At 37.5% G+C, this 14079-nt stretch overlaps 1 protein-coding gene across 1 annotated transcript; it reads left to right on the top strand.

The window, feature by feature from the left end:
- Nucleotides 1–4682: 4682 nt before the first annotated feature.
- Nucleotides 4683–11646, top strand: ciarta (circadian associated repressor of transcription a). The gene is made up of 6 exons (XM_016551627.1): nt 4683–4942; nt 7774–8114; nt 8456–8531; nt 8819–8897; nt 9010–9169; nt 9778–11646. The coding sequence occupies exons 2-6, from the start codon at nt 7776–7778 to the stop codon at nt 10240–10242; spliced, it is 1119 nt and encodes a 372-aa protein (XP_016407113.1). The 5' UTR covers nt 4683–4942; nt 7774–7775; the 3' UTR covers nt 10243–11646.
- Nucleotides 11647–14079: the final 2433 nt, after the last annotated feature.

The following is a 14079-nucleotide window of genomic DNA, read 5'->3' as shown; positions in this document are numbered from 1 at the left end:
TAAAAAAAAAAAAAAAAAAAATATATATATATATATATATATGTTTTTAAGAAAATTTCAGACAGTTGCCAAGTCAACATTTCTCATTTAGTTTGACTTGATGTACTAAAATAAGTAACACCAAAACTGAAATAAAAATGAATAAAAACTATTTAGGCATAAAACAAAACAATAAAAAAACGCACAACAAAATAACACTTTAGTGAACTGATCTGCTACAAATGCTGCGTACATGGTGTGACGAGTCGGCTGCCTCCCCCTATTTATCATCATCACCCCGTCCCTTAATCGCCGCCCTTCGCCAGGCTCCCGACGGGAGTGGGTGCGTGGGAGAGGAGGGGCGCTGAAATAGCCAGGGCTGGCGGCGTGTGATGGGGCACACCTGAACCGAATGGAGCCTCATCACCGCCGCTGTTTAAATGCCGAGCGCGCCTCCGGACTCCGCCCCTTACCTGGACCCTTCCTTCCTGAACACTGCCCCACCTTCACTAACCCGGCAGCACGACGAGGACACCAGATCCCCTGTTTATTTTGGGCACTTTATTCCCTTATCTGGACACTATTTTATTAGTTGGAAATAAACGCCTCTCCGAGGCCTGACGCCACACCCACTGTGTCTGTCGTTTGCTCCTCCCGTGACAATGGCAATAGGGCCTTAACGTATCATATCAGAGGCTGGGATTGTCAGATAGATATCCCGTTGTCCTTGGTTTTAGCGCTAATACATGCTGATGCTCATGGTGTGAATGGGGGCAAACTGATCTTGAGAAAGTAGAGCATGGTTAACGCGTGACCTATATTCTGTTGTGTACATTGACTGTTGACCTACAGGCATAGGCGGAAATCCTGGAGGGGACAGGATCCCTGCTATCTGAGGGTTTCCCTAGGTGTGCAACTGCATATTTGCTGAGGGGTATGCAAGATCAGTGTCGGCGACCCCCTGAATTCTAGTAGCCTCTAACACTTAACTCACGCAGAAAACTTTCTGCAAGTCAATGACCAAAAGCCCATTACTAGCTTGTGCATGGAAGGATACAAACTCATCAGAAGTGAAAAAAGTGACAAAGGTTTGAACCCCTTTCCCCCCTTTTAATATAAGGAAAAAAGTGAAAAGTAAAAACAAGAAAGAAAAGTGTCTCATAACATCCCCTTTAACTCCTGATGGCAGACCCCAGACAGTGGAACACATTTTTTTATTTTTTTTATTTTCAAAGACGTAATATTGCTCACTTTTTAGTTAGGTAATTTGAATATACGTGTGTATATATATATATAATTTTTTTTTAAAGAACATCTGAATTTTTTTTTTTTATTTTTACTTGTAGAGATAATTCATGGAAAATTTGCCATGCTAAGTGGAAGATTTCTGGCAAGATTTTACCTGGTAGAAAAACAAATACTATTAAAATGAATGTCATGATTCCCCACTATGACCACTATGGCAGCAGAGGATCATTTATTGTCTCCTTTACCATTTCCACTCTGTAATATATTTCTTTTCACATGTTTTGCTAATGGATTTATATTTAGACATTATAAAATCACTATAACGTTTAAAAATCTCTTTTTTTTTTTTTGTCAAAGTTCAGCATTGTTTTGTATTGAAGTATGAAGTAGCAAGAGTATTCAAATCATTGAATCTACTTGAATTACACAGATGGCCTATTTTTAATTTACAACGGCAATTTTCAGTGAAAAGTGGCTAGTGGCTCCATCATTGCATAGGCCCACTCATGGATGAGACATGCAGATAATAGTATATAGCCTAGTCAACCTTCACTGAATTTTATATAATCAATGAACTCTGAAAACGTTATCAGTCAATGTTTAACATTCTATTAGTTGTCAAAATGAATTCATTGCAGCACTTTTGTCATACCTAAATCGAGCTCTGTACGAAGGAAAATAATAGAATGTAAGAATGTAAAATGAGTTATTTTATGCATTTAAATATGGATTCATTCTCGAATTGCAGAATCTCAAAATGTCGCCCCCCCCTATGTGTGGCGCCCCTATGCACTGCATATACTGCATACCCAGTTTTTGCCACTGGGTTTCCCCCCCTAAAATTATGATTAAAAACCACGTTGATTACATGTATGATTAAATAACCATGTTTTATACTTTAAATAATTGTGTAAGTAGTAAAACAACACAAACGGGGCAAAAATGCGTTTTAAATTTAGAAACATTTTGAGTCTCCCCCTCCCTTGCCTCACAGTGCCTGCTTTCCTCTTGTACATCACCTACACTTACACGCACACACACAAACACACACACACAAACACACACACACACACAAACAAACAAACAATGTAATGGTCTGGGTGTTTGTCCCTTTAAGACCTGATCCCGGGTTTCCTCTGCTCCTGCACTCGTGTATATATGCTGGGAAAAACACATTGTACTATCTATCGTTTTGTTGCACCTTCCTTTAACACTAATACATTCGTTGATGGTGACCTGCATCGTGTGTTTCTTTCTTCCATAACGCACAAAAGGTTACAACAAGTCCGGTGAGAGAGAATAATTGTGGAACTCCAGTGATAAGGCTGTCAAGGCTATTTTATTCAGTTAAACACCGGATGAAGTGATTATTTTCTCTTTAATACATGATGCCAATGTATTTTTTCGATGAGTCTGCTATGTTGGCAATAATAACGTTACCTGCTTGACGGAAAGGGTTGCCAGGTTTTTTACAACAAAATCCGCCCAATGGCTACTCAAAACTAGCCCAAATAACCGCGTTATTTTTTTTCCCCGGTAAAAATCGCGTTGCGGGGGATAAAATACACGTTATTTGGGGTCGCTTCAACCCGCGGTCATTAAAAACAACCCGCGGCAACAGTGATAAAGTAGCCCAATTCCACGTGAAAACCGCGGACTTGGCAACACTGTGACGGTAATGTCTACAACGTACACGAGCGCTGTCACGGCGCGACCACAACAGCTTGAAGTTGTCTAATTTGGCACGGTCTCCCTGCAACACTAATAGTAGTAAGGCTTTCCTCTGTGTATACATATCTTTACAAGTAAAATTTTAGCTGGATTATTTGTGTCCCCTTCAAAAATTGCTCTTGAGAAATTTTATGTTTATTGTCCCCCCCCCAACTGTTAGACAAAATGTACGCCCCTGCCTACAGTTGGGCAGCAACAGTGCTGGAGGAAGTTAGAGTCGGTGACCTTCAACGACTGACACTGTTTAAAGATTGACCAAGTGTGTTTGTGAATGTAAACTTTCAAAGCATTAGTGTGTGGATGCTATTCAAGAGACATTTCACCCCAAATGAAACGGAAGTAGACAAATAAAAATGTTGGTTTTATTTACAGTATTTTTAACGTTTAGTACTATAGGAATAAACAATCTAACTGTAATTTAGATTTAATATTGGGTGCAGTATTCATCAACTATGAAACATCATCAAATTTCTTTATTTCACATAGTAGGTCTTCAGTACTGACTGCACTTAGGCTACTTGAATATTGTTGTTGGCTCATTATTAGTTAATCTGCCCTGAAAGGCTCATATTTACTCTTGACAGTGTCCTTTTGATCATAACAACCATGAAACAAGCCAAAGCAAATGTATCATTATAGACAATATTGCCTGGTCATTTCGCTGACCACAGGGAGCAGCCTCATAAGCTCATTTGCTTTGAGTGAAACTGAGCCATAACATTGGTTGTCCTGAGCTGACCTTCTCTTTTTTGTCAGATACTATAGTTCTGCTATTAACTGTGTGGATTATGCAATGACTTTCAGGGAGGCAGGATTTTTTTTAGAAGGGATTTATGAATGTAATTTATGGGACACAATCTGATTCATCTTGCAAAATGCTTTTTTATGTGACACCAGTAATGTTTTAGTATCATTGAAATGCTCTTATAGTTTTTTTTATTATTAATTATAGTTTATTATTTTTATATTTTCCATTGTAATTTTTTTTTGTTTTGTCATTTTGTTTTGTTTAGTGTTTTTTTGCATAGAGTTTTTAAAATTAATTTAAAATTAATTTTTAGTTTTAGTTATTTTAGTTGATTATATTTAGCTGAAATTAAATACATTTATAGATTTTGTATATTTTATTTTATTCCAGTTACCATTTATTTTATTTCAAGTCACATTATTATTATTATTATTATTATTATTAATATTATTATTATTATTTTAATGGTTGTAGTTTTAGTTTTAATTTTAGTTAAAATAGCCGTGTGACACCTCTGGAACAGTTAGGCTAAATATCAATATCATATTCTAAATATGATTTTTCTTAAAGATGCACTAATCTTTAATACATTTCTGATAAGCTAGTATATAATAAATTGATCAATTATGACAGTACTTAATTAAGAGCAGCATACTGTTGCTGTGGTTACTTCTAAAATAATTTGATTCTCATCTGAAATATAGCACTGAAAATAAATTTATTATGTTCCAAACAAACTGTCCGGTAAAAACTCTTATCTAATGTGGAACAGTAAGTATCATCTGATTCTGTAAAATGTGTTCCAGTGCGTAGATCTGCCATCTGCCTCTACACACGAGTGCCACGTGCGAAGATGGGGGTGTACAAATAGATGAAACCGACCAATCACGGCTCAGATTCTCAGGGATTGGATTTACTTTCCGTCCAATCAGCCACTGGACTCTCATCTGTCAGCCAATGGGAGCGTAGTCTGCGATGGCTTTTATCCAGCACGTGTAGAAATTCACATGTTGTCCCTCGCTGTAAAGTGACGTTGGTGGGGAAGGGAAGAGGAGAGAAGTCTAAACATTCACTCAGGACAGTAGTGCGTACGACCAAAACGTCGGCACACAATCTTAATTAAGCAATAAAGTGTATGAAACTACTTTTAGGCGTACTAACAGCACGTCAGGTTGTGTCAGTGGCGCTGGACACCAGGTTGTTGTGGTACCGACCCAGAAACGAACCACCATTAAGGTAAGGGTATGTTTTATATTTAAAAATTATTAAAAATGATCTCTTAACTCCAGAAATGCTTCACGTGTTGATCATCGCGCTTGATGTGTGTTTACGTCATGTGGAGCTGAATGATCCCTTTGTTTTTTTTTCAGTCTGCTATTAAATATCAACCCCATGATGTCAAAATTACGAAATTAAGTTTTTATTACAATCTGATACTATTGAATGTGTGGAGTTCATCAGTATCGCTTTGTGTTTTTTCAGCTGTTGTTTTTTTCCACATGTTGGAACATCTGTTGTCAATGTTTTTTTTTATTATCACTTTTTAGTTATTTTTCAATTTTATGTAAAGAATATTCATTACTGTTTACTGGTTTAACAGCTGACATTATTACATTTATGGATGATTATGCAGCACAGCACACATGGAACAAGACCTTAGTGAACACAACATAAAATAATAGTGCTCTTTAAATGTTTAAAGGGGTCATATGATGTTGTTAAAAAGAACATTATTTGGTGTAGTGAAACGTGTTTATGCGGTTTAAGGTCCGAAAAACACATTATTTTCCACATACTGTACATTATTGTTTCTCCTCTATGCCCCGCCTTTCTGAAACGCGTCGATTTTTACAAAGCTCATCGGTCTGAAAAGCAAGGTGTGTTGTGATTGGCCAGCTATCCAGTGCGTTGTGATTGGCCGAATACCTCAAGCGTGTGACGGAAATGTTATGCCCCTTACCATACTGTGATGTCCTGTCCTGGGAAGGCCAAACAAAGTAGTTTCGCTTTCACAACGAAACGCACAGCGTAACACGGCGGGCTAGAGTGAGCATAGGCCGGTGGGCTTGAGAACGGCGCGGCCGGTGGGCTTGCGACAACCACATGTGACGACCCCGGGCTGGACTCCGCTTCGTCCACGGTGAAAGCTGATCCGGCGATCGACAGCGCGAAGTTAAAGTATATCCTCAGCGACCAGCACGGATCAGCTCTAGGCATGACGAAGCGGATATCGTCCTCTTTTGGAAGACCAAAGAAAGTAGTTTCGCTTTCACAACGAAACACAGTGTCTTCATGACATGGCGACGGCAGCAACAATACTACAGAGAATAAAAGTTACGCCTTCTTTCTTTGCGTGAACATTTGGGCGGCGTTCTGCAAATCTTCCCACATAGTGACGTAGACATGTGGGGGCGTGTTAGAACGAGCCGTTTTAGGTAGGCGTGGTTGACTCTTAACTTTTATAAAGAATATCTCTTTGGATTTGAGACTTTAGTCTTTGCAACTTTACAGATCTTCTTTATTTTTTAAGAAGATACATTTTTTTTTACATTAAAGCATGTCAACATTCTGTTACACCAAATACACAAAATAATGATCTTTAAAAAAGCATCATATGACCCCTTTAACTACCAAATAGTCCATCTGGTAATTTGTCTTGGCACCTCCTACCTGCTTATTTTCATGAGGCACATGCCCTTGAGAGGGTTTTCTTCATCTCCGTAAATTCTGAAATACTACACCGTGGCGGTGTCTCAAATCTAGCTGTCAATCCAAACAACATTATAGGCACGCTCATATTATATTACATTTCATGTGCTTTTCAAAACTCCTATAGGTAGTTGACTGTTTCTCGAGACACAGCCCATATGAGGTTTTGTGTCCTTTCACCTAGTAAAAGGAACAGAGTCTGTTGTTCTTCATGGAACGTGTGATGTGTTTTTTTTTTTTTATGATATCTCTGTGATCTCTCTTTCAGTTTTGGAATGTATCCTGTGTTCCTTTATCCGTTTTTTTAAATCCGTGTTTTGCCTTCCCAATTGTTTTTTTGGTGCTTGCACTTCTCTTGTTTCTTGACTTAAAGAAAAGGGAAGTTTCTATACATATTTCTAAAACTATAAGGGTTTTTCTGCAAGTCCAGTCAAGCCATTACAAAGTAAGCTTTGTACGTGTCCTGCTAAGATTATATAGGCCTAAATGTTTGTGTGTATATATATATATTAGAAAATATTTCTATTTCAGCTAAATTATGTTCTTTTGAATTCTACATTCATCAAAGGGTCCTAAAAATGTATCCGGATAAAATTGTTGTAAAGGGATGTTTCCCTTGTGGAAAAATGTTTCTACAAGAAAATTAAGAAGCACAACTGTTTTCAACATTGATGATAATTTCTTGAGCAGCAAATCGGCATATTAAAATGATTTCTGAAGGATCATGTGATGCTGAAGACTGGAGTAATGGCTGCTGAAATTTCAGCTTTGCCATCACAGAAATAAATTACATAAAAAAAAAAAAATTTCAAATAGAAAACAGTTATTTTAAATTATAATAATATTTCACAGTATTACAGTTTTAACTGTATTTTTGATAAATGTAATGCGCCCTTTGTGAGCCTAAGAGACTTCTTTTCAATGGATGTTTATTTATGAATTTAATGTTTAATTTTCTTTACCAAAAAATAAATGATTTTCAACAAATAATTAAGTTTTATTTATAGTGAAAAAAGCTATAATTCAAACGTATACAGTGAAAAAACATGACTTGTTTTTAATTTTTAAACTATAGTAGCTGTTAAAATAGCAAGAATGACTTCCAAGTCATTCTTGTAATTTTAACAAGGATTTGCAAGACGATCCCAATGACCGTTCCGTCAACTGGCTCCTTCCCCCATTGTTGCACTTTATTGTTTACATTCTCTCAGATGTATTTCATGTTCTTCATACTTTTCAGTTGCCACATTCCCTTAAGAGAAATCACTCGCTACGATCAGTTCAGTTCATTTCAGCCCATCACTCCTCAGCTTTAAACAATCTACCACCTCACATTTATCTGTTTTCTCACATTTCAGTGATGCTGTCACCGGGGAGTCCTTCCAAATGGCAAGTGCGAGATTCCCTCTCCTTGACCCCCAGCCTCCTCTACAGCGAGAGTGACCAGACGGAGGATGAATCGGAGGTCTTCTCCTCTGAGAGTGAGGCTGCAGGAGTTGTGCCTGGTCCAAAGCCATGCTCCTTGGCCAATAGGAGCTCTCATAATTCAAAATCGCCTCACACCCTTGTGAACCAGTGGAGTGGTAGAGCTGAAAATGTTCAAACTGGATGTTCCTCAGCATCTCCAGCCTACACCGGCCAGACCTCAACATCAGTTGAAAGGATTCCCACAGAGGGGGACCGGAGGTTTGCACGCAAAGTGAGTCTGAAAATCTCTTCACCCTGTTTAAAATGTCTTGTTTTTTGATTTATTTAAACACAAAAGTCATACCAACACAAACAATTAAGAGATCATCATATACTCATTATTTTATTTTTATGCTGAGATAATTTGTCTCCGCTTATAAAGTTACAGTCAGTTGTTATTAGGTTTTGTTTTTATTTAGGTTTTATTTCAAACAATCAGGGAAAGTGTGATTCCTTATGTTTCTTTTAAAATTGCTCAAGCCTCTGAGTTATGCAGTTTATAAATCTGTCTTGCCTCTGTATTTTGAAATGTTTCTATGTTGATAAATATGGATTAATAAATTTCTCTTACAGTGTGCAGAGATGCATGGGTACATCAGACCCCTGTTGGAGCTGTTGAAGGGGCTGAAAACAGGTCGATATGATAAAGGTAATGCACAAAAAAATGTCATATACACTACCTTTCAAAAGTAGGGTCTGTAAGATTTTTATTCAGCAAGAATGTACTGGATTGTTCAAAAGTGTCATATATATATATATATACAATTTCAAATAAATGCAGCTTTGGTGAGCATAAAACTTCTTTTAAAAATGTAAAAAAAATATAGATATATTTTCGACCCCAAACTTAGTAGTTAGTAGCTTCCACCCATAACATATAATTGTGTTTTCATTTATTTATTTTTTAATTATTCTTAATTTGTTTCTTTTCGGCAGGTTTGAGCACATTTCAACAGAGTGTTGCCATGGATCGACTGCGAAGGATTGTTGGTGTTCTACAAAAACCCAACCTTGGGTATTTCATTTTATTCTATTAAACTTTCACCATTGATACATTTCTCAGTTTTGTGTCCAATACATATAATGCCATTTAATAAATCCTATTTTTTTCTGCTATTCCTCCATAGGGAGAAGTATATGGGCACTCTTCTGCAGCTGGAGATGATGTTAAAGGCTTGGTTCCCTCAGGTGAGGCCTCAGCATCGCGATGACACCCCTTCACTCCACAGTCTTATGGCTAACCTGCCTCCACGCTGGAATCAGGACCAGTTACATATTCCTGTGAAGGTAAGCGGCTGATATCCACCTCATTCTGCAATGTGGAAGTAAGATATCTTCTGTGAATGTGCGAGACTTCAGATTCATTAGCCATTATAGGTGAATAACTAGAGGAATAACAAAGTGCAGTAAACAGTAAAACTATTTACTCTACAAACCAATGTGTTTTGTTTATGGTAATAATATAACAATAACAAATACCAGTTTGCAATATCAAGCAGCATAAAAGCCATTATTGTACAGTTAAAATAGCTGGAAGCGAATGACACCAGAAGATAGAAGTTACAAATGTCTGCAACCGCTCTTACGGTAAAAATAAGGTGGATAATTGTCCAAAATAACACTTTGAAATAAACAAACCAAAGTTTCTTCTTGGTCCAAAAAGTTTATTTTTCCACACAAGCTTACCATCCACTTTAGCTTATGAAATTTGTCTTTTTTTTTTTTTTGTCTGCTGGTTTTTGTTTTTAAACGTTTTCTATGACCATTATATTGGTGAATGGGCGCAAATGAGTGTGTCTTACGGTCTACAACAATCTCGAATGATTTATTGTTTGTCTTTCATTAACATAAAAGACTTTTATGTCCTAAATTGCATTTTTTTTGTTTTTGTTCAGAAACGCAGATTAAGTTGGTCAGATTCTGACTCGCAAGGTTCTTCAAGCAGCAAACGCGTTCAAGAGGACGATCGAGGTATGAGCCCCAGCGATAGCAGCTCATGGATCAGCAGCTCCGATACCACATCTAGTGAACTTGAAGACAGTATGATCTGTACAAATCAAAATAATGTGACATCTGAACCCAAACTCATCGAAAACTGCAAACTTCTAGTCAGGCAAAAGACAAACTCCTTAAACGAAACCTCTAAGACTGCAACAGGAAGACCTCCTCCGCTTGTAATACCATTGTCAGCCACAGATGGCAGCAGCTTGGGCATGCAGGACTGTTCTGTGTCCTCCACTAATTCTACTTCCGCCCCACCAGAGGACATGATGATGAGTGAGAAAGATGTGGGTGAATCTGTAAAAGGAGAAGGGACAAAAAAACAGGTTAATAGTTGCACAGAGATGTTAAACGCATAACATTTAGAAGTTTCTCATGTTTAAAAGAATGATTGACTTAACCATTTCTCCAGCCTGTTGATACTGAGAATTAATTGTTTTTCCACAGTTTTGTTCATTTAGTTTAGTTAATTTTGGATTCTGCCACATATATGTACAGCACAGAAATTATCATATGTACAATGTGACATAAGGTTTGTGTTTATACGATTATAGGTTGAAGAAAGAAGTGTCTTAAAATACATGCCAGAGCCGTATAGTTAAGCGGCGAAACAACATGCACAGCTATCAAACACTCTACTGCTCCACTTTCCATGATAACACAGACTTCCAACAATATCTGCAGCTTTATGAACCTAAAACCAGGAAGCCAGATATTAGCAGAAAAATGGTTTGGTAAAACGTCCAGAAGCATGACTGTGATTGCAATCTACATTAATGTTCTTTGACTTGAATTGAAAACCACTTTGAGCATCGGCTGAAATAGAAATACATTATATGGGAGGATATTTTCGAGGCAGTTTTATTTATTGCATTATTACTTGAAGATACTGAATTCACTTAAGCAGCCTTAAAGTGTCAGTACAAGTGGGCCGTGGCCATTATCATAGCTCAGTGTTTCATATTTATTAAGAGACAGAAAGAATAATCCCAGGAACAACAGATGGGATGTGTCATGGAGTGTTATTCTATAATCTGGAGAGTAAACGTTCATTTATTGAAAATGTTCTTGCCAAAAACAATGCACATTTATGTTGTTCTGCTTCCATGCTATAATAGTTCATTTTGTCTTAGAGATCTCGATTTTTGTTATAGGAAATTGCACAATTGTTTCCTTAAACTCACCTTTTTTTTCCATTTAGAATTAGTGAATCTGAGCATTGTGACTATTAACCATTCTCTAAAACTAACATGTTCACGTTAATGATGAATATGTGGCGTGTCACACACTGTAAAGGTCACACTGAGGCAGATGAGACTTGTATTTTATTAAGTTATTTGTAGAATATATTCTGACATTATAGATGCAGTATTTGGTAGTCGCTTCATGAGGAATGAGAAGAACTTTTTGGCTATGTTGACTGAGATGCATGTAGTCACGTCTTTGTGCAGCTGTACAAGTATCGTGTGAAAAATACATGTAAGTATATTGTTGGAATTATAATGGAGATTATACTATAAGGGAAACATGAACATGAAGGTGTATTGTGAGACTAATATTTAATGGCACTTAACAGCTTCACGCATTTTGAGGAAGATGTTTTTATTATTATTTGTTTCAGAACAGTCAGCCATTGTAGCACCACTGTTATTTTCTATTCATGATTCAAAACTTTTTTCTCTTGTAAGTAATTTCTGTTTTTGTATCAAAGTTTTTGTCAAGGTTGCTGAAATGTTTTTCAACATGCTCTACTTTTTGATATCATTAAATGTTTCCAAGTTTCTTATATTTGAATTTGTCCTCGCTCTCTCTTTTTCTATTTCTTTATTTTAGACATCAATTATGGTGTATATATTTCCATATATTATATGGAAATATTTTAAATATAGACTATACCATTCATAAGTTTAGGGTCGGTAACATTTGTAAAATGTTTTTGAAAGATATGCTCAACAAGTCTACATTGCTCACCAATTACATTAAAAACAGTAATATTGTGTAATAGTATACAATTTAAAATAATTGTTTTCTATTTTATTATGCCTACATGTTTAAATTGTCCAAAACAATCTTTATCATATATTCTACATATATTAGCCAGGGGAAATACATAGGTTGTTTGTATTATTAAATTAATGAAAGTGATATTGATATCTGTAAATATGATTAACATGACTTGAAACACTTGAAAGTCTGCTTTTCTCACTTGTTCTCTCTGTCCATGACTGACCCCTGCTGGAGGTTTGCATGTTTCATATTTGAGCAATATGAAATACTCATATTTATACATGTTTCTAGTGATTTCACCAGTTTCTACTTCTGTATATTTTGTATGGGATCAGAATCCCGCCTAAAGTATTGCAGTCACGGATAATTATTATTTTTTAATCCGTGACCATTGTTTGCAATTCTGAAAACTTTGCTTTCATTTTTAAATCTTGTGCAATATATTTTTTACTTGCGTTTTTAAATTTTGTTTTCATGCTTGTCATTTTTTTATCCGTGACTGCAATACTTTAGGCGGGATTCTGATCCCATAATTTTGTGTTGTATAACACATTCTCCTTGTCATTGTGATTTCAGACCAGAGACTGTGAATGAGTAGGAAAGAAGAAAAGAACAATACGACCTTCAAATGTACATGTCTAATTGTTATTGTAATGTTGGGAATAATGGAGGATCAGTGTCCCATGATGTTGCAGTATCCACACATGAACCTGTAAGGGGCAGCAGCACCGCGACCGGAAGACCTGGAAAATGGCTGCTGGAAGTGCAGGCGTTAGCGGCCACAATAGTGGCTCGTCGCCGCGCTTGGAGTCCACTTTGGACCGTCGCTTTCAGACTGTATCCAACACCATGGAATCCATTCAGGGACTATCCGTGTGGTGCATCGAGAACAAGAAATATCACAGCCTGGTCGTGCGATACTGGATGAGGTGGCTGCGCAAATGTGAGTATTTAGCACGTTAGCCGGCTAATCTGAGTTCAGCTGTGATACAACACACTGTTTACAGGCTCAAATTTGCGTTACTTGAGGTTTCTAAGTGGACGTGTGTGTCATATCTGTGTGAATAAGTACCACAAAAGTTACTGTGACTGGCTAGTTGTTGTTGTTTTTTTCTTTTTCGGCCCACTAAACAACTGTTGTTGCTAGTTTGCAAACTGCTAATCTGTTCCTATCAGGGCAAGAAGACATAGGTCGTGTTTCAAAAGCTAGTGAGCTGCCTTCCTAGACAGCATTTTGGCGGTTCTGCCTTCCTAGACAGCAGTTCTTTTGGGTAACATCATCTTTCAGAGTAGAGCCATTTTGGGCCAAACGGGGGAGTTCTTCTGGGTCAGCTGCATCTTAGGCACGATTCGAGTCAGCAACGATTTGGGGCAGTTAAAAGGGTGTTTGAGGTAAGCAGCATTTTTGGGCAGAATGGGGCATTTAGGGTGAGAAGCTTTTTTCAGCTAAATATGGGTGTTTGATTCCAGTAGCAACTTTAGGAAGAATAGAGGCGCTTACAGTGAGCAGTGTTTTGGGGGGGGGTAAATAGGGATATTTGTTGTCAGCAGCTTTTTGGAGCAGAATTTGGGTACAGGCACATGTCCAATGTGCCTGTGACTGTGAAGTGTTCGTGTCTGGTGCTGGCAGCATTTTGGGACAGAAGGGGTGTTTGTGTCAGCTACTTTTTGGGTGTTATAGGCATGTTTTGATCAACAGCGTTTTTGGGCAGTAAATGGTGTTTGGCATCAGCAGCATTTTGGGGCTAAATTGATGTGTTTGGTGTCAGCAGCATTTTTGGACAGAATAGGGTGTTTGAGGTCAGCTACATTTTGCGTGTCATAGGCATGTTTTGATCTATCTTCAACGTTTTTGAGCAATAAACATGTGTTTGGCCATTTTAGTGCATAATGATTAAAGGCTTTTTTGGGGTCAGCAGCATTTTGAGGCAGAATGAGGCATTTGGGGTCAGCGAGTTTTTGGCTAGTAAAGGGGTTTTTAGGATCAGGAGCATTTTTGGGCTAAATATGGGTGTTTGGTGTCAGCGGCATTTTGGGTGTCATAGGCACAGTTCGAATCCACAGCATTTATTGGCAATAAAGGGTGTTTGGGATCAGCAAGGTTTTGTTCGGCTAAACAGGGCTGTTTGGTGTCAGAATGGCACATTTGGGTGAGCTACATTTTGGGTGTCATAGGCATGTTGTGAATC

Source organism: Sinocyclocheilus rhinocerous, unplaced genomic scaffold (genome assembly GCF_001515625.1).
Source record: "Sinocyclocheilus rhinocerous isolate Xijiao unplaced genomic scaffold, SAMN03320098_v1.1 scaffold314, whole genome shotgun sequence".
In the NCBI taxonomy this organism is placed as follows: Eukaryota; Metazoa; Chordata; class Actinopteri; order Cypriniformes; family Cyprinidae; genus Sinocyclocheilus; species Sinocyclocheilus rhinocerous.
The sequence above is the reverse complement of the archived record's forward strand: the minus strand, read 5'-3'. Positions and strand labels throughout refer to the sequence as shown.

Bases quoted from the DNA above. Each gene is read 5' to 3' on its own strand.
- ciarta (XM_016551627.1), top strand. From the start codon at position 7,776: ATGCTGTCACCGGGGAGTCCTTCCAAATGGCAAGTGCGAGATTCCCTC. The intron at 8,115-8,455 runs GTGAGTCTGAAA...TTTCTCTTACAG, and splicing joins ACCGGAGGTTTGCACGCAAA to TGTGCAGAGATGCATGGGTA. The intron at 9,170-9,777 runs GTAAGCGGCTGA...GTTTTTGTTCAG, and splicing joins AGTTACATATTCCTGTGAAG to AAACGCAGATTAAGTTGGTC.